The sequence below is a fragment of the Oryzias latipes genome, chromosome 4, assembly GCF_053564925.1.
Source record: "Oryzias latipes strain Hd-rR chromosome 4, Olatipes_Hd-rR_3.1".
In the NCBI taxonomy this organism is placed as follows: domain Eukaryota; kingdom Metazoa; phylum Chordata; class Actinopteri; order Beloniformes; family Adrianichthyidae; genus Oryzias; species Oryzias latipes.
In genome coordinates, this window is record NC_136240.1 from 36,350,272 (window position 1) to 36,370,239 (window position 19,968).

Below are 19,968 nucleotides of genomic sequence, written 5' to 3' on the forward strand. Positions count from 1 at the left end.
TCCAAGCAGCTCCTTAATGTTTTTTTAAGGATGAAGGCCGGCTTCTTTTCTAGACACTTCATTATGTAGAAATGATAATCATGCCCCAGTGGAAGCTGGCTCCACAAAAATGCAATAGAGCCTCATCCACTCATCATCAAATGGCGGTTGTCATGCAGAAATGTAAATCTACGGAAGTCGGTTTGAGGGAGTCGCACAGACACAAAGATTCAGTTTCTCTTTGCTGTGGAGACACTGATGGAGGAAATTCATTTCCTTTAGCTCCAATAACAGTTTAGTCACCTTAAAACTCTTTGGAAACTGCAATTTTATTCCCACGTTAAGGTTAAACCAATCCTGTTAAAGACTCACTCTGAGGAAATCCCTCTTCTTGCTGCTTTTATCATGTTCTGATGGCATTTTTCTGAAGACACAGATAAAGAAAATTCTGCTTAAAAGGAGATTTTCTGTGTTTTTTTAATTCAAATCGTTGTGAATCAAGAGCAGAAGAAAAAAATGCATTTTGAGAAGGATCTTATTTGTGACTAGAGAACACGCTGGGCGGCACCGGCTCCATGCTCCGCCCCTTCCTGATGCTCCACCAGCAGACAAATAGATCCACCTATGTCTATGTTTTTACCAAAGCAGAGAGCTCTCAGTTATGGGTGACAGGAGGGGGCGGTGGGGTTGCTCTGAATCAGCAGCCCAGCCCACAACTTCAGATTTTGGCCAAAAACAACATAATTAAAATGAAAAGACCTCTGAGAATGCTTTAAAAATAACTGAAAGATGATCAGGGTGGGACTTTAAGGGGGGAGGAAAACAAATGTCACTCAGGGGCGGAGCTAAAGCATTTTATATGGGTGGGGGGTGGAAGGCCATTTAACATATTTCTAACAGTTTTATTATAGTTTTAGTTTCATTGAAAATATTGTTTTTATTCTTGCAGTGCTTAAAGACGCTTATATTAATGAATTCTTCATCTTTGTCAACAATATGAATTTTGACTCAAAAACAGGGGGGGGGGGGGCAGCCCCCTGTAGCTCCACCCCTGATGCCACTACTGTGTGCACTTCCACACAGAAATGCATGCTGGGTAGCTGTACATATTCTCATGTGAAAGTCAAAGTTCAAACAATGAGAGATTAGCTTCAAAACCCCAAACTGCAGTCAGACGAGCGTTTCACGCTTCCAAAAACAGACACGGATTTCTCTGTATGACTCATTTCCTGTTTACCTTTGACCACGGCTTGAGGTTTCACAGGAAGTGGAAGAAAAAAAAAAGACCCGAGCTGACTGTCAGTCTGGGTTTTCTTGCACCAATTCCTAACAATGCTGGAAGAACGGGGAAAGGTTCTGACAGGACATCCGGGATGGACAAAAGGAAAAAAAGTGTCACCTTTTTAAAAAAAAAGTTGGTTTATTTGTTGTATTTGGATACAAAGCTGAGACACAAACACATTTACAGGAAAGAATAACAGTTTAAATGCAAACAGGAAGTAACTGAGCTCCTTTCAGTGGTCGGTAGTGACGTCAGAGAGATGGGGGGGGGGTTGTTTTACCCCCCCCAGGTCCAGGACAAAAATGGAATTTATGTAACATCAGCTTTTTATGGATTGTAAAAAAGGCCTTTCAGTCAAAAATGAGTAACAGGAGAGCCCACACAAACACAAAGAAAGCAGATTTACGTGACAGCAGTCACCTCTGCTGACGGTCTGACGTATTCCTGTGTGGAGACGGACGGCGTTTTGGAGAACATCAGTCCCATTTTTCTTTGGCTGAGGAAGACGCTTGTGCGAGCGATCCTATCTGGGAAAGCACAGCACTTATTACATTTTCAGGGCTCTCTCAGGTCGGCACACAAACACTCAGGAATAGCAGCCAGACGGCGCCGTGCAACAGCAACACGGCCTGAGAGAGTCACATCAATGCAGGCTAGAGGTGGGCTGTAGAAAGTCTTCAAATGCTCCCTGAAAGGAAAGAAACATCTTTGGGTCTGTGAAAAGAGCGCCGGCGTCCTCCTCCAGGTTACATGTGCGCTGAAATGGAGCGGCGTCTTGACAGAGTCTGGAGCGCCGCTCCGATCAGCGGCTGCGTTTGTCACAGCCAGCTCACGGAGGCGTAGCTTTAATCTGACAGCACTAATGTGGATCCCAGCTGACAGACGCCCCGCTTTATTCTAATAAGGAGTCAACAGCTTTTGCACCTGGGGCGACGCCCCGCCAAGGCTCTTCCTGACCGGACGCAGCAGCCAAACATTCAACACAATCAACAATACAACGCAAACACATCCCTTTGACGTTTATGGGCTTTTTCCACGACCCCAATCCTTCATCTGTGGTAAGAAACGACCCCGTGGGACAACCAAACGCAGGACTCCCTCCACAGAACAAAGAATACAGTACAGCGCTTATGGAGGACGGAGTGCAAAACTACCAGAAACAAACATGAAGACAACAGAAACACACGGTCTTTGAAAATGACCTTCTTCCCTAAAGGCGGCTCACAGAGCTGCAGAGCTCTCTGTGGAATAAAGAACAGTGCATTAAGAAGGCACAGATGTCAAGGCTCCTATCCCTGCATACACTGATAAGAGCGTAAGGATTTACATTCAGCCCGAGTAAATACAAAAAAAGATCAATATCACTGTCAGCAAGGAAGAACCTTAAAAAACCGCCGAGGGAAAAACCATCTTTGGAGAGCGAGTCAGTGTTAGCAGGACTCCTGAAAGGCACAAACAGTTCCTGATCGTCATCAACACGTCGAGCTGACAGGTAAACGGGCCTGACGGGGGGCGGCGGGGTCAGAGGTTGCCGTCGTCCAGCATCTTGTTCAGGCCGTTACAGATCTTCTGTAGGTGGGCGCGGTAAACCTCAGAGGGCCCGTACAGCGCCGCCAGGAAGTCGCAGTCGGCGAAGTGGTTGAAGACGTGGCTGACGCGCGAGTGGCTCTTGGCCGTGAGGTGGCGCCTGATGGCCTGATGCAGCAGCTCCCGGCACTCGTTCAAAATGCCGCTCATCACGCGGCGGTCGAAGGTGAAGTCGATCTGATAGAAACTGACGGCCGTCATGGCCAGAGTGTGGACCTTCTTCCTGTGGAGAGAGGAACAAAGCTTCAGAGAACAGCCCCTCCTCAGGTACAGACCAGGCCCCACAACCCCCCTCCCTCTGGCATGTCAGCGCCACATTTCCCTCAGAAACGAGTTTTTACCGTTTTAGCAAAAAACGCTTCATGAAACTGCTGAGATCAGCACGCCAAAAATCACGCCAACAGCAGCTTTTCCACCCACAACACCCTTGTTGCTGCACGCAGTTCGTCATCACGACACGGCGGGACTTCAAATTAATCAGCGACACTTCAGTCAAGCAGCGGCAAATTTAGGGCGGCGGCGTGAAGCCGAGCCGTGATGAGGAAGCTGGAAGAACCTCAGGAATCCTCCGTTCATCTGGATGTTTAGTCCTCATGCATCCAATGACATCATACGACTGCATGGTTAGAGTTCAGTCTGCCAAGACTGGAAATATTCACACTGCAGCTTTGATGCCACATTATTTAGTGTCCATGTGCCGAATATAAAGCTATTACATGGAATTAAATAACAGCTTTGCCTAGAGAGGACAGTAGAGATCAGTTTATTCCTTTCTGGACAAAACTCAATACAATCTTTTTCAAACTGCATTTTTTCATACTCAGAAATGCAGTTCTAAGCGTAATTTTCTTTATGTATATCAGAGAAATGCTTCAAGAACACGTTACAAACACCAAAAACACCATTTTCACAGGAGAGGCTCTCCAAGGAAGGACAGTTTCACTTTAGAAAACAAACTTTGCTGCAAATTCAACAAATAATCGCTGCAAATCAAGAAGGGAAGTGGATTATCAGCGATGGATTTTGCCCGTGAACCACTCTGAGAAAAACCAGGAGTACGAATTGGAAAACGAAGCATAAAGTGAAGAGGTTAGGGTTCAACATCACTCTGTGTAGATTTTAATGTGTCATTTTGGTTTGAAAGGAAATGGGAGGATGCCGGTTCATTCTTGGCTTATGCTAACATAGAGAAACCACCCCAGGTATCACCACGCCGTCTGGCTCCAGAGCAGCGTTTGCCCCAGGTATCACCACGCCGCCTGGCTCCAGAGCAGCGTTTGCCCCAGGTACCACCACGCCGCCTGGCTCCAGAGCAGCATTTGCCCCAGGTACCACCACGCCGCCTGGCTCCAGAGCAGCGTTTGGCCCAGGTACCACCACGCCGTCAGGCTCCAGAGCAGCGTTTGCCCCAGGTACCACCACGCCGCCTGGCTCCAGAGCAGCGTTTGGCCCAGGTACCACCACGCCGTCAGGCTCCAGATCAGCGTTTGCCCCAGGTACCACCACGCCGCCTGGCTCCAGAGCAGCGTTTGCCCCAGGTACCACCACGCCGTCTGGCTCCAGAGCAGCGTTTGCCCCAGGTACCACCACGCCGTCTGGCTCCAGAGCAGCGCTTGCCCCAGGTACCACCACGCCGCCTGGCTCCAGGGCAGCGTTTGCCCCAGGTACCACCACGCCCCCTGGCTCCAGAGCAGCGTTTGGCCCAGGTACCACCACGCCGCCTGGCTCCAGAGCAGCGTTTGCCCCAGGTACCACCACGCCCCCTGGCTCCAGAGCAGCGTTTGCCCCAGGTACCACCACGCCGCCTGGCTCCAGAGCAGCGTTTGCCCCAGGTACCACCACGCCGTCTGGCTCCAGAGCAGCGTTTGCCCCAGGTACCACCACACCCCCTGGCTCCAGATCAGCGCTTGCCCCAGGTACCACCACGCCGCCTGGCTCCAGAGCAGCATTTGCCCCAGGTACCACCACGCCGCCTGGCTCCAGAGCAGCATTTGCCCCAGGTACCACCACGCCGTCTGGCTCCAGAGCAGCATTTGCCCCAGGTACCACCACGCCGCCTGGCTCCAGAGCAGCGTTTGCCCCAGGGACCACCACGCCGCCTGGCTCCAGAGCAGCGTTTGCCCCAGGTACCACCACGCCGTCTGGCTCCAGAGCAGCGTTTGCCCCAGGTACCACCACACCCCCTGGCTCCAGATCAGCGCTTGCCCCAGGTACCACCACGCCGCCTGGCTCCAGAGCAGCATTTGCCCCAGGTACCACCACGCCACCTGGCTCCAGAGCAGCAATTGCCCCAGGTACCACCACGCCCCCTGGCTCCAGAGCAGCATTTGCCCCAGGTACCACCACGCCCCCTGGCTCCAGAGCAGCGTTTGCCCCAGGTACCACCACGCCCCCTGGCTCCAGAGTAGCGTTTGCCCCAGGTACCACCACGCCGCCTGGCTCCAGAGCAGCATTTGCCCCAGGTACCACCACGCCCCCTGGCTCCAGAGCAGCGTTTGCCCAGGTACCACCACACCGCCTGGCTCCAGAGTAGCATTTACCCCAGGTACCACCACGCCCCCTGGCTCCAGAGCAGCGTTTGCCCCAGGTACCACCACACCGCCTGGCTCCAGAGTAGCATTTGCCCCAAGTACCACCACGCCCCCTGGCTCAAGAGCAGCGTTTGCCCCAGGTACCACCACGCCGCCTGGCTCCAGAGCAGCATTTGCCCCAGGTACCACCACGCCGCCTGGCTCCAGAGCAGCGTTTGCCCCAGGTACCACCACGCCGCCTGGCTCCAGAGCAGCGTTTGCCCCAGGTACCACCACGCCGTCTGGCTCCAGAGCAGCGTTTGCCCCAGGTACCACCACGCCGTCAGGCTCAAGAGCAGCGTTTGCCCCAGGTACCACCACGCCGTCAGGCTCCAGAGCAGCGTTTGCCCCAGGTACCACCACGCCGTCTGGCTCCAGAGCAGCGTTTGCCCCAGGTACCACCACGCCGTCTGGCTCCAGAGCAGCGTTTGCCCCAGGTACCACCACGCCGTCAGGCTCCAGAGCAGCGTTTGCCCCAGGTACCACCACGCCGTCTGGCTCCAGAGCAGCGTTTGCCCCAGGTACCACCACGCCCCCTGGCTCCAGAGCAGCGCTTGCCCCAGGTACCACCACGCCCCCTGGCTCCAGAGCAGCATTTGCCCCAGGTACCACCACGCCCCCTGGCTCCAGAGCAGCGTTTGCCCCAGGTACCACCACGCCGCCTGGCTCCAGAGCAGCGTTTGCCCCAGGTACCACCACGCCGCCTGGCTCCAGAGCAGCGTTTGCCCCAGGTACCACCACGCAGCCTGGCTCCAGAGCAGCGTTTTCCCCAGGTACCACCACGCCGTCTGGCTCCAGAGCAGCGTTTGCCCCAGGTACCACCACGCCACCTGGCTCCAGAGCAGCGCTTGCCCCAGGTACCACCACGCCGCCTGGCTCCAGAGCAGCATTTGCCCCAGGTACCACCACGCGCCTTGGCTCCAGAGCAGCGTTTGCCCCAGGTACCACCACGCCGCCTGGCTCCAGAGCAGCATTTGCCCCAGGTACCACCACGGCCCTTTGCTCCAGAGCAGCGTTTGCCCCAGGTACCACCACGCCGCCTGGCTCCAGAGCAGCGTTTGCCCCAGGTACCACCACGCCGCCTGGCTCCAGAGCAGCGTTTGCCCCAGGTACCACCACGCCGCCTGGCTCCAGAGCAGCGTTTGCCCCAGGTACCACCACGCCGTCTGGCTCCAGAGCAGCGTTTGCCCCAGGTACCACCACACCCCCTGGCTCCAGATCAGCGCTTGCCCCAGGTACCACCACGCCGCATGGCTCCAGAGCAGCATTTGCCCCAGGTACCACCATGCCGCCTGGCTCCAGAGCAGCGTTTGCCCCAGGTACCACCACGCCGTCTGGCTCCAGAGCAGCGTTTGCCCCAGGTACCACCACGCCGTCTGGCTCCAGAGCAGCGTTTGCCCCAGGTACCACCACGCCGCCTGGCTCCAGAGCAGCATTTGCCCCAGGTACCACCACGCCCCTTGGCTCCAGAGCAGCGTTTGCCCCAGGTACCACCACGCCGCCTGGCTCCAGAGCAGCATTTGCCCCAGGTACCACCACGCCCCTTTGCTCCAGAGCAGCGTTTGCCCCAGGTACCACCACGCCGTCTGGCTCCAGAGCAGCGTTTGCCCAAGGTACCACCACGCCGCCTGGCTCCAGAGCAGCGTTTGCCCCAGGTACCACCACGCCGTCTGGCTCCAGAGCAGCATTTTCCCCAGAGCAGCGTTTGCCCCAGGTACCACCACGCCCCCTGGCTCCAGAGCAGCGTTTGCCCCAGGTACCACCACGCGCCTTGGCTCCAGAGCAGCGTTTGCCCCAGGTACCACCACGCCGCCTGGCTCCAGAGCAGCATTTGCCCCAGGTACCACCACGGCCCTTTGCTCCAGAGCAGCGTTTGCCCCAGGTACCACCACGCCGCCTGGCTCCAGAGCAGCGTTTGCCCCAGGTACCACCACGCCCCCTGGCTCCAGAGCAGCGTTTGCCCCAGGTACCACCACGCCCCCTGGCTCCAGAGCAGCGTTTGCCCCAGGTACCACCACGCCGCCTGGCTCCAGAGCAGCGTTTGCCCCAGGTACCACCACGCCGTCTGGCTCCAGAGCAGCATTTTCCCCAGAGCAGCGTTTGCCCCAGGTACCACCACGCCCCCTGGCTCCAGAGCAGCGTTTGCCCCAGGTACCACCACGCGCCTTGGCTCCAGAGCAGCGTTTGCCCCAGGTACCACCACGCCGCCTGGCTCCAGAGCAGCATTTGCCCCAGGTACCACCACGGCCCTTTGCTCCAGAGCAGCGTTTGCCCCAGGTACCACCACGCCGCCTGGCTCCAGAGCAGCGTTTGCCCCAGGTACCACCACGCCCCCTGGCTCCAGAGCAGCGTTTGCCCCAGGTACCACCACGCCCCCCTGGCTCCAGAGCAGCGTTTGCCCCAGGTACCACCACGCCGCCTGGCTCCAGAGCAGCGTTTGCCCCAGGTACCACCACGCCGCCTGGCTCCAGAGCAGCGTTTGCCCCAGGTACCACCACGCCGTCTGGCTCCAGAGCAGCGTTTGCCCCAGGTACCACCACGCCGCCTGGCTCCAGAGCAGCGTTTGCCCCAGGTACCACCACGCCGTCTGGCTCCAGAGCAGCGTTTGCCCCAGGTACCACCACGCCGTCAGGCTCCAGAGCAGCGTTTGCCCCAGGTACCACCACGCCGTCTGGCTCCAGAGCAGCGTTTGCCCCAGGTACCACCACGCCGTCTGGCTCCAGAGCAGCGTTTGCCCCAGGTACCACCACGCCCCCTGGCTCCAGAGCAGCGTTTGCCCCAGACAAACAACCAACGTCCGGTACTGAGAGCCTGGAACGCATCAACATCCCGGTGGAAACAACAAACAGCAGCTCACTACTGTGGTGGTTTTTCTCGTTAATAATCATGCTAACAACGATCTAAGGTAACAAGAGTTACTGGGATGAAAGTGAAGTTTTGTTTGCAGTTTGGTTTTTTGTTTGCACAGTTGTCTGGTCTGATGCTCAGACCTAAAATGTTTTTTTAACATAAACATCCAATTCTTTTCTCTTTTTGACTGCAGAAAACAAACCCCCAAGAAATAAGTCAAACACTTGTCAAATTTAAAAAACTCTTTGATTTGGCAAAAAAACTGGTCTTTCCAAGAATTCTTCTGAATAAAAGATTCTAGTGACTAAACAGAAAATACGAGGCGTTTCTTCAAACGTTGGGGTCTTTTTACTTCCTTCTCCATACCTGAAGTTCTCCACCAGGACCAGCTCCTCGCTGTTGAACTGGTTGTTCCTGTAGAGCACGCCCAGCTTCACCACCACCTTGATCAGGTTCTTGATGATCTTCTGAGACTCCTTGCGGTTGCGGGTGTACTCCTTGGTGACGCGGTACAGCTCGTCCAGCACCTCGCTGCTGGTGTCGTCGATGAAGAGGTTGGCCATACTCTTGGTGGCCATCTTGCTCATCAGCTTCTTCTGGGCCTGAAGCGCTAAACTCTTGGTGCTGAAGGAGTCCATGGTTCAGGGGCTGAACCGCCGGCGGACAGGGGGAAAAAGACGACAGCGTGGTTAGAAGCATCTATGCTCATCGACTTGAACATTTAGTAAATTTACAAACCAAAAAAGGGCTTTTTAAGATGTCTGCATCAAGTGTACAACAGGGGCATCCAGAGACGTGTGAGGTTACTGCAAATAACCTCTGCATAGATAGTGTTTTAACTGCAGGGCCAAGAACTCTCTCTTATCAGATAATGAGCTGTGGCAGCTGTCAAATTAGTCCCAGCAGCCCTCTGGCCTGCAGCCTGCAAGGTAGTTGTAGAAGAATGTGTTGTTAGGGGTGAAGGAGTCGGTGTCGGCGCGTCACACAATGTAATCAGTGCGTCTCATCAGAGCCATGCATCCAGGCGACCAGTTAAGTACATGCAAGTTCCAGCGAACCCCGACACGCAGCTCCATCAGCCGCTGAACGCCACGGTTTGATTCCTGAGCCATCTGTGTGTTTGCATGCCACATAGGGCGACTCGGTGACAGGTTGACACCAGCTCAGACATGGTGGGAGGTTATGCCTGTTTTTGCAGCTTTGTACCCTCCTTTTTCTAAATCATGACAAAAACAGCAGCTTTTTATTACGTTTGCAAATCACACAGACATAAATGAGCAACAAAAGCCGTTTTTCCAGGAGTTTCTCCTCCAGAACCAGAGCTGGAGACGGACATGTGATGAGGAGAGAGCAGCTGCTCCAATGCTCTCCAACGTATAGATCTGTGCCACAAGGACATGTTTGGAACAAAAAGGCCTCATTAGCATCATTAAATGGTGGATGACTGAAGAACACGGTTATTTTCAGCCATGGCAGGTTTTTTCTGGTTTGGTTTGGGTCCAGCTGGGTCCTTCAGTGCAGCTGCAGAAACAATGAAAACCAGCTTTGGACCTCATTGTTCTAATGATGGAACACATATATAAAAGGATAATTGGGGTTAAACTTGTATTTCACAGTCATGTTAGCTTGGGGTGTGAGAGGCTGTAAGCTAGCGGAATAGCATGTAAGCAGAGAGCTCTCAGCAACAGGGAAAGGAAGAGGGGCGGGGTTGCTCTGAGCTTGCTACAATCATTTTTTTTAAATCAATACAAAAACAACAAACTAAAAACCAAATTTCAGAAAGGTTTTTTTTTTAATACTTTTGACAAATATTCCACTTTCTCCCATTTAAAAAAAACAACAATCTGACCTCATCAAACCAAATGTTACTTTAACGAGGTTGAAGTTTCAGCAGCTCCCATTTTAAAATAATATCTGAATGAATATTTAATTATGCCCAAAGACTGAATGAATATGTGGGAAGTGATGAAATCCACAAACAGGCATTTCTGGGCCTCATGGGAAAACAAACCAAAGCTATCAACAGTCTATCTGAATGATTCAGCAGAGAATGGCTCATCTGCCTCAAACAGGTAGATTTAAGATAAGTTCATCTTCATCTGATCTCCACAGCACAGGCTGAACATCTTCTAGAAGGACAGTAGTTACAGTCTAACGGGGGACATGCTGTTAATGCGTCCAACACTAAAGGCTGACATTTTCCCGCTTTTCTGTTCCTGTCGTCTGAACTAGGATGCCACGATTCTGACTTTCATTCCTCTGCACTTCCTTCCTTCTCCTCTGCCGACATGTCAATAAGACTCCTCAGAGTGTCAGCAGGACGCCGCCCAGAGAGGAGCTCAGCCTGAAGCTGCCAACAGAGGCTCTGTTAAATATTTATCCTGAAACATCAAGGAAGCTGTTGAATCCTGGGTCATTTCTAAAGTGACTCCCAGCCAGTGGAGAGTTTGCCTTCTCTTGGTCAGGTGCAGAACATTTAATCGGCTCAGACACTTTGCAGATCAAGGATCTACAGCGGATCCCCGTCTTCTGGATGGAACCAAGCAGGAACTTCAGTCCTTTAATCTTCAAATCTCTCAATCCTCTTGTGATGCAATGCGTGTGAAATGTAAAACAAGAAGGCCACTAATGAGTGGAGAGAAAAGTCGCCTGAAATCTTTATTTCTGTGTGAGCTATAGCAGCTCAGCCCTTTAGGTCCGTCCAGAAGGCAGCATCCTCCTCTTCCTCACTCTGATGGCTCTGCATCAGTCTTAAAAACTTAAATTTCTGTCTCCTCGGGGACCAAAGACATCGTCTCTGTCAACTGTGAGCCCAGAAAGGAGCCAATGAGGAGTGTTTCTCTGTTTTTCCCACCACAGGCGTTTCTACAAACAGCACTGAGACGGATGAACCAAGACACGCCGCGGATGGAAACGCCTCTTTGACAACATACTTAATTGAAATACAGCCTCAATGATGTTCCTCACACCTACCAGACAATGACATCTAGATCCAGATCTTGGAAAGGTTTGCTCTGTGGATGAGTGTCACCAGCATCAACACCTCCATTAGTCTGAATCTGGCTGCTCCCAACAGTGATCAAGTGTTCAAGCCGGATAGTAAATGTCAGATTTAAAACCAGTTTGGAGTAGCAACAATAGTAATCTTAAAGCAAGTAGCTTCAGGGGCCAGTAGTAGAGATAACTGATCCCTCTCTTGTGATATTTGATGCTACTTGTTATCAAGAGATATTATGACTGTAACTCTGCTCTTGCTACAGGCTGCAGTGACGTCCCTGCTTGAACAGGGACAGAACAGCATATCTCCCCAAAACAAAGACTGAGAGGCTCACACGCCTACAGAAACCCAATTTGGAGAAGCTTCAAGCTCATAGTCCTACCAAGAAACCAAAAAACTCACAAAAGACATGTTCCAACCAGGAGAGATCCCTTGTGGAAATGAAACCAGGCCTCTCGCTGAGTGACAGCAGAGGAGCCTGGGTAATGGGACCAGGGACCCTCCTGCAGGCAAACAGCCATGTTAAGACTGTGTCACCATCCAGCTGAGGAACAAGATGGACAAAAGACAGAGGATGAAGACATGACCAGTCTGTCTGCCACTTTTGGATCTGGAATGAATGAAAATGGGTATATAGGGTGTAACCTCTATCTAATAATTTGACCGGGAAAGTGTTCATTTAGAAACTACTGATGTTGAGATCTAACATAGAAAGACACATTTGACAAAAATCATCAATTGAGAAGCTAGAATACATTTTAAAAAGTGTGTTTTTCTTTCTTTAAACTAAACTATAATATATGTAGAGTGTAATAAAACCTTTGAGGCTGTAGAGAGAGCAGTTTAAGATGTGGTTCATGTGGAAAGGTTTGGCCCTCAATGGCCGTTTGAGGAGCTGTGGTTTTTAAGCGTTAACAGTTTCTCAGCCACTTGGAAACTGAAAATCATACCTGGACATCAACATTTCTAACCCTTGAACCTCAAATTACACAGCAGCTGCCACCTACTGCAGTGGCAGCAAAGTTCACAGCTTGTGGCGGCATCAGCTGCTAAATAAAAGACACCAAAAACCTTCATCCGTAGCACATAACACTTTAGAGACTGTCTGCAAGCTACCAACCAGCTTAGATCTGCAAACACAAAGCTATAGCACACAAACTCAGTTAAAATATATATTAAATAATAGCATATGGTACAAAAAAAAACTGTCCACTAAAGAGATGGTCTGTCTGTAAGTTCCCTCACCAAACAAGTAAACCCGTTCTGTGCCACCCGCCGAGAGATGAGGTGATCTTTACTTCAACCTACTGTGCAAAGCATGTTTCTGAAGTGTATTTATTATTATTTCCATTGTTATGTACATTTCAGAAATAATCACTAAATTGTCTCAATATCTTTCAGGAGATCCTATGGATGCCACAATTCTCAGTTTAAAAGTGATCGGTAGGTTAAACCATTAGACCGATCGTAAGGAAAGCGAGTCGTAGCTTCCCTAACATGGTCATCTCCAACTCTTTCTGTTGCTTAAAACTTAAGAACATTTGTGAAATATCTTTTTTTTTTTAACTTGTCCTGGCCAACAGCTGAGCAAACAGATCAGAGCTGAAAACCTCGTGTGTTGGACAGATTTTACTTTTACAACACGAGTTATGACTCTTCTGACACACCAGAGGTATATTTGAATAAACCCCTTTTGTAATTTAGACTAAACTTTATTCATCTTAATTACATTTGTAACAGTTTTCTGTCGGACCGGACGGGAAAAAAAAGGAGGGAAGAAAAGAGAGACCCGCCCCCACACTCCAGGCAGCCACCTTCCCAGCCCACAGTTGGTCCAGGAGAATTTGGGAGAGGGCCAGCGCTCAAGGGCAAGGACCAGAACCCACACCACAGGGACACGGACACCCCCAGGCTTAGACGTGATGTGATCCCCGGCTCTTGGTCTTGCCAGAGAACTCGGGGATCCCTCTCCCCGCGTGGAGAGAGGGCCGCTGGGCCCAGGGGCCAGCACCCAAGGGACACGGCCCACAATGCAGAGGGCCTGGTCCCCCCCCACAAGGGATGGGGTAGGGGACAGATGGTCCAAGGTCCCACCTTCCTTGTGTGATGTGTGTGTGTTTGTGAGGGTATGTGTGTGTTGGAGTGTATATTTTGAGGGCTGAAGGGTGTGTGTAGTAGAGGGTGTGGTTAAAATTGGCGGGCAGGGCACTGAGAGGACATCTCCTGATTACTCACAGTGATGTCCAAACCCCCTCCCCACGAAGGCTCCTACATGTCTGAGGTGCAGTTGTAGGTGCAACAGTTTACCCGTAGCTTCCACAAAACAGTGAAATAATTTACACAAAGTGTGGTGAAGCAAAGAACAAATTCTCTGCTCAACTTGTAATCAAACTCTGTTCTTTTAAGAGTTCTGCTCACATTTCTGTGCATCATTTATTCAAGTGTTCAAGCGATTCATTTTTTATGTCTCCTTTTCTTCTTTTTCTTGCTTTCATCAAGTTTACCAGCAGATTCACATTAAATATTACACTTACAGGTGTGTTTTTGTGCTTTGACATAATGATTATCGACTTCCTTCTTGACTCAAACATGTGTGGCGGTGAACATACTATTGGGATTGGTTCATCTAAAGGGGCCGTCCATCAGTGTGACAAGTGAGAAGCAGCTGAGTTTTTGATAGCTGTGTTCACACACTCACTAAAAATGTTTAAATCCCAGAAAACCACATAGACACAGACTTTTCTTCAGTGCTTGGCCACACAAACGGCTAGAATCACTCTGGGTGGGATTGTGAAACTTCCCATGACATTTCATCTTCCAAGTCACTGGCTGATGGCAGCAGAAAATGTCACGACTTTCATTCTCTTTGGGGATTTGTAGTCACGTGGCCTGGAGCGCTGTAGCCCCAAGTGATGACTCTATCAGCAGAGAAAATCTGCACTGCTTTAGGATGGAGATCACTGAACGCTCAAATCCAGACAGAATCCTCCCATAGAGCACAAATAAACCAACGTGTCCTAATACGTGTATTCTTTTCCCCTGAGTATTTCTCCACGGGCCCATCTCATAGTAGAAAAAGAGGGCACTATTTTGAATTTTAAATTAAAATACTTTTGTTTTTTCCCAACTTTTATGTCCAAGATTAAAATTTGTTTGTTTTTTTAAAGTTTAGTGTCACTAAACTAGTTAGTGGCAGGAAAGTAAACTTAAAATGACAGTTTATGACATTCGACTATCTTTTATGTTGAGCTAAAAGATGAACTATTTTCAGATTAGACAGTCCGATGCAGATGTTGTGAGAGCATAATACATGTGTGGCATAATCTGCATATGCATGTTGGGAAACATGGTAAATGGACGTTTCTGTTACACGTCTCCATTTCCCCTCATCTCTTTTCCTAATGCCAAAGAAAGATTCCACATCAACAGACTTGTACAAAAATATCTTCTCCCATTTCCTATCCCATCCTCAAACTGGCATGGACATTATTTCTTTCTTAGGAAATGTTCAGAATTTCATCAATTTGGTAGGATTACGCTCGACTCTCAAGTTGTTGTTTTTTACCAACTATTGTTCTCCTTAAAAACAAGACCCTGATTACAGGAAATACCACGACTCAGTAGCCGTATTCATCGAGTGTTGGTCAGGAAGTCTCTGTTTGTTGGCCGGTGTTCAGACAATCGCTACTGTTTATACAATGATAGGTTTAGGCTGCCAACATGGCGGGTATGACACTCCTCTGTCAACTGAAGCAGGAAGCGCTCATGGCACGAATCCCTGTGCAAACAGATATCCAGTACCTACTAGGTGTGTAGGATATTATGTTGCATCATTAGGAGACCTGTTCCAGTTCTTTTCCATGTGTACACTTTATCCAGCCAACCAAATACTGTGCTTTTCTCTTCATTTAATTGTATCAATCTGATGAATAACTTGGTTTTGTGTCCCAAATTTGAATGTTTTTTATATCTTACTTTCAAATAAATTTTTTTAATTAGAAATTGACAGCATTACCTGGAAACATGTAAAACAAAAACTCTATCATTTGATTTTATCACATGAAAAAACTGAAAGAAATCCAGAATTGCACTAGTCATTAATTAAATCAAACTAAAATAAATAATATTAAAACATATTATTATTATATATATAAATAATAATACTAAAGCCAGTCACATTAAAATGGCCAACATTAGAGAATACACATAGATACGCTCGCATAGTAACATCCAACTGTGGTCTGTCCCTTTCTGATGACACTCGAGTTCTAACCTCTAGGTTCTAACATAAGGAAGCAATATCTTGGGGATCTGTCCACACCAGGGACCGTCCAATCCGAGACAACAGAGAGCGTCATCACAAGACCCACTCAGATCAGGGCGGGCCGGGGCCCACACCCAATGCATCGGGTTGGGGCCCCTAACCGCCAAGATAAGGAAGGTCTGCATGGCAACAACCACGTCCGTCGAGCAGGAATAGTCCCTGGTGTGGAGAACCCCCCATGAGGAAAACCCTCATTAGTATTACATTAGTGCAAACAAACAAGAACACACACTACTTTCAAAGTGGCACATAAACATACAACTTAGTGATCATGCTTCCACGATTTCCAAAAGGAAATTAAACATGGTGGGAACTGAAATACTTGTAAGACGAGGTCTGGACAATGTGGTTGAACAGTCAATGGGAACGACCAACAGAGAACGTGTGAAAACACTGATTTACTTTCTCTGTGTTGTAAACTGGCAAGTACAACAAGAACAAGATGCTGAAACGCAAGCTGAACAAAAACAAAAACCTAACCAGACCAAGGGGGTTAAGACTTAGCACTAGAATGTTTTCAGGTATGTAGGAATCTTCTTTGTCCTGATTGTTAAAGCAGCAGCTTCAATCCAACGGACAATCCTGCTGTTCCATAAGGTCCATCAGGGCTTTGTGCTCTGGTAAAGCGAGCAACCACTCAAATGAGCCGCACTTCTGAATCACTTCACCGTTGGGGAATCAACAGCATGATTTCAGGACAAGCACATGCTTCAGTCCCATCTTTCATCAGGTTTTGTCTCGTTCCTCTCTCGGGGTGTTGCGTAACAGAGAAGGCGCTGACTGCTAATGGGACACTCAAAGCTGGAAACCTTTTTCCTGCGACTCACGGACTTGAGCAGACTCTAATGATCTGGTTACACACTCATCTGTTTCAATGTCTCTGGCTTGACGGCCAGAATAGTATGCAGAGTGGATGCAAAAGTCAGACGGGATCTTCATGTGCCGCCTCCACGTCATGTTCCTGCACAGTAATGGTCCAGACACCAGCCTTTCTCTCAGCTGTGCCCCTTACCTTCCCTATTTTCTTAAACTGTTTTCTCAGATCTGCCTTACCCTGCTGAACAATTAATTATTAACACATCGGCACATAATGGATCAGCTTTTAATAATTCAGCTTGCCAATTTGGACTAAAATAGACTGGAGGCTAAGAGCAGACTGTGATGGTGCAACAGGTTGGTGAAGAGATGTGAGGGGAGGACAAAAGCCGGACTCAGCACATCTACAGTAAGAGACGGTGGCTGGGAGCTACTGGCGTTCATTTGGGAACATCAGTCAGTGTTAGGCGTGTGTAATAATATAGTGGCTGCTGCGCTATTGCCTGAGGGTCAGCACTGTGCTTCAAGATAACATTTGTTCTTGCATTAAAAAGTATAAGTGGATGGTTGTCTAGCAGCTACAACCCAGCTCATTTGAAATGCAGAGTGGCAGCATACTTTCATGCAACTAAGTGCTGATCTAGTTCTTGGTGTTTTCAATGCAACTGCAACCACAAAGAAATTCAGACATCTGGTGACTAAATGCAGAAGCGACATCTGGAGCTTTGACGTTTTAGGGCCAACAGATGAGCAGATTACATTATGAAGAACTGTTCTCACCGTGAGCCCAGACCCCATAATCTGTTAGCTCACCTTCTAAAAGTGCAAAATAGAAATGTGCTACTATGCTAGAACAGATTAGACGGGGATCTATGAAAAAGAGGGGCGGACGGATACGTGCAAATCAAGTCAAGTCTTCGAGGGATCTTATGCGGGTCAATTAATTTAAAATACAGCATTGGCTGGTCCTGAACTTTTGTGGTGTGGCTCCAGAGAGCTTTGGGTTTTTACATTGTTCGGTTGAACTTTGTAGTCTAGTAAAACACTGACAACCTGCTCTCCTGTCTTGTTAAACAGTTACCATGGATTGTCCACAGGAACAGCCCCTGGATTACTGCAGCCGTCCAGAGCTCTGCCCTTAATAAGGCAGCATGGGTAATGTTGTGCAACGTGACTGCACTGGCCTGCTTTAACAGACACTCAGATGGCGTCTGCACGAATACAGCCGCCCTGGACTCTACCAGCATGAAGCTTAGCCCACTGTTTAATCCCACCGTGCAAGTAAACGCAAATCTTACAGGGCTGAAACAAATCACAACGCTGAACCCAAAGCTGCGGTTAATTAGCAAAGGCAAACACCCGGGAAAACCTGTCCAATAAACGGACTTTGACTGTGGAGCTTTGATTGGTCTGGACCTTTCAGCTGCTGCCCACGGCAAATAGAACATGATTGAATATTGGAAAATGATTTGCATTATTGACAAAACAATCACCACAGTAAAATGACTCAGGTTGGTGCCTTCTGCTGGCTGAACACACACAGCTTAAAAAAAAAAACTCCTGTGTGATTTATGCTCATTATGAACAACAACATTACCTCCACAGCTAAACACAAACTCTGGAAGTGGAGCCTCCACTCAGGTTCTTTCAGCTCATCTTTCTAACAACACAAAAAGCCTAATTCATGAACACACCTTTGGCTAGAAAGCAGTTCAACTCCCAATCCCAGCCCAGTATTATTAGGCAGATCCGTGTGCGTTTCTCACCCGGCAGAGCCGTGTCTGTGTGCACAGTGGGTCATTCATTCCCACACATGCCTTGTTATAGTCAAACGCTTGTAAACGTAACCACAGCAGCGTGTTAGAAAACACATACCTGTTTGGAAAAGATGTCTTGAAACCAACCCCCCTGGGCTGAAGGTGGATTAGAGCTGGCACAGAAACAAGGACCGTTTGTCTAAACCAGCACAGATTCAATCTGCTGTTCCTGAAAGTGTCCAGGCGTGTTGTTCAACTTTTGTCTGGAAAGTTAAGAAACGCCGCTCATATGGTCATTTTACAAAGTATTAGGGAAAAGTGCTTAATAAATATATTTACTTTTTATTTAATTCAATCTAGCTAAAACTGACTAAGCAGCCTCTTTTAATTCTGTATATAATCTTTTTATTTTGGCACTCAGATGAATTTTTGTTGATTTTGGTGCAGACATTGTGTAGTCAAAATATAAACATAAAGCTGAGATTTCACATTTTATTTAATGTAAGATTTGGAAATAAAACTTTGCCTATCATCAATTGCAAATCTACTTAAGTAGTTTCTGTTTGAGAAACAGCAGGACTATTATAAGTGATGGATTCCCACAGGATGTAGAGGATTCAGCTGTTTGTTCTCAGGCGCAATTTACTGTAAAAGTGTCGATTCATTTTAAAATGTTCCACAAACTTCAACAAAACTTGTTTTAATTGTTGCTGAAGTTTCCAAATAAAAGTTAACCATCGTTTGGCAACACGTAATTAGAATAAACGGATCGACTTCCGCCAGGTTAAACATGGCGCCTGTCAAATTAAGGACAAGTGAAGCGAGACGAGCGGCTCATTAAGGCACCTCTCCCCGTTAAAACTGGCTTACCTCCGGGGCACTAGCCGGTCGGGATGCGGTGTGGCCCTGCGGTCGACGGCGGTCCTTGCAGCCTGAAGAGAGGCTTCATTAAAACCCCGCGGACCGTTAAGTTCAGCGGCCAGCGGCGGCGGAGACTCACCTTCCTTCCTCCGCCTCGGTGGGACTCGGGGTGTCAGCGCGGAGCAGGGCCGCGCATCGCCGCAGAGCCACTTCCCAGCATGCTCCCGCCGAACGCGCCTGGCTTCTCCCTGTCGCTCCGGAACGCGGTCTCTGTCGCTACAACGTAAATTATTCAAACGAAGATGGGTTACAAGTTTGCTGTTGCTGTAACCGGATTCCTCCTCCTCCTCCTAGTAGAAAAAAGTTGTTCAAAACTTGGGAGAAAGACCTGGAATCCGTCATTGATGTGGGCCTAAACCAATAAGCGAGCCGAAAGGGGGGTGGCGGACCAGTCCAATCAGTTCCTGCTGTGCAGAAAAAGCCATTGACACCCAGAACATGCTTTAATGAATGTTTATACCCTCTAAACCTTGGAACATAAATGTACAGCCTTTACACGCTATAGCAAAAGTATGCAAGAGTAATAAAAACAAAAAGGGAAAAACTGGGGGAGTGAGGGGGGGGGGGGGCATATTGAGTTTAAAGTTTATAGTAAGGGGTTTTCCACTAGGTTAACCTTTTCACCATTACAAAAAGCAGTTTTTTCTGATACAATTTTAAAAAGTGCTCTGTTGTTTCAAAAGGAGCAGTTTTTGTTCTCAAACCCAAACTGTTTACAGAAGACGTCATCTGAGGAATTTATACTGTTTAGAACCTTGAAGTGAATCTCTTTTGCCTTGGATGCAAGTGGAGATTTAAAGCTTGTAGTATTTTCAACTTCTACTTTGCAGAAAAAAAAGAAAAACCGCATTCAGTAAAGATGCAAACGGATATAATTCTTTGAC

At 48.9% G+C, this 19,968-nt stretch overlaps 1 protein-coding gene across 4 annotated transcripts; it reads right to left on the minus strand.

Annotated features, from left to right (window-relative positions):
* Nucleotides 1–1,379: 1,379 nt before the first annotated feature.
* Nucleotides 1,380–19,479, minus strand: tnfaip8l1 (tumor necrosis factor, alpha-induced protein 8-like 1). 4 transcript variants are annotated; one of them, XM_023954623.2, is made up of 5 exons: nucleotides 19,164–19,479; nucleotides 19,034–19,095; nucleotides 18,282–18,336; nucleotides 8,635–8,916; nucleotides 1,380–3,071 (listed from the first exon to the last, which is right to left on the minus strand). In XM_023954623.2, the coding sequence occupies exons 4-5, from the start codon at nucleotides 8,904–8,906 to the stop codon at nucleotides 2,783–2,785; spliced, it is 561 nt and encodes a 186-aa protein (XP_023810391.1). In that variant the 5' UTR covers nucleotides 8,907–8,916; nucleotides 18,282–18,336; nucleotides 19,034–19,095; nucleotides 19,164–19,479; the 3' UTR covers nucleotides 1,380–2,782. The 4 variants fall into 4 exon arrangements, with proteins under 4 accessions (XP_023810391.1, XP_023810390.1, XP_023810389.1 ...); XM_023954622.2 differs by having other exon boundaries at nucleotides 18,282–18,426; XM_023954621.2 differs by lacking the exon at nucleotides 18,282–18,336.
* Between the last annotated feature and the right edge of the window lie 489 nt (nucleotides 19,480–19,968).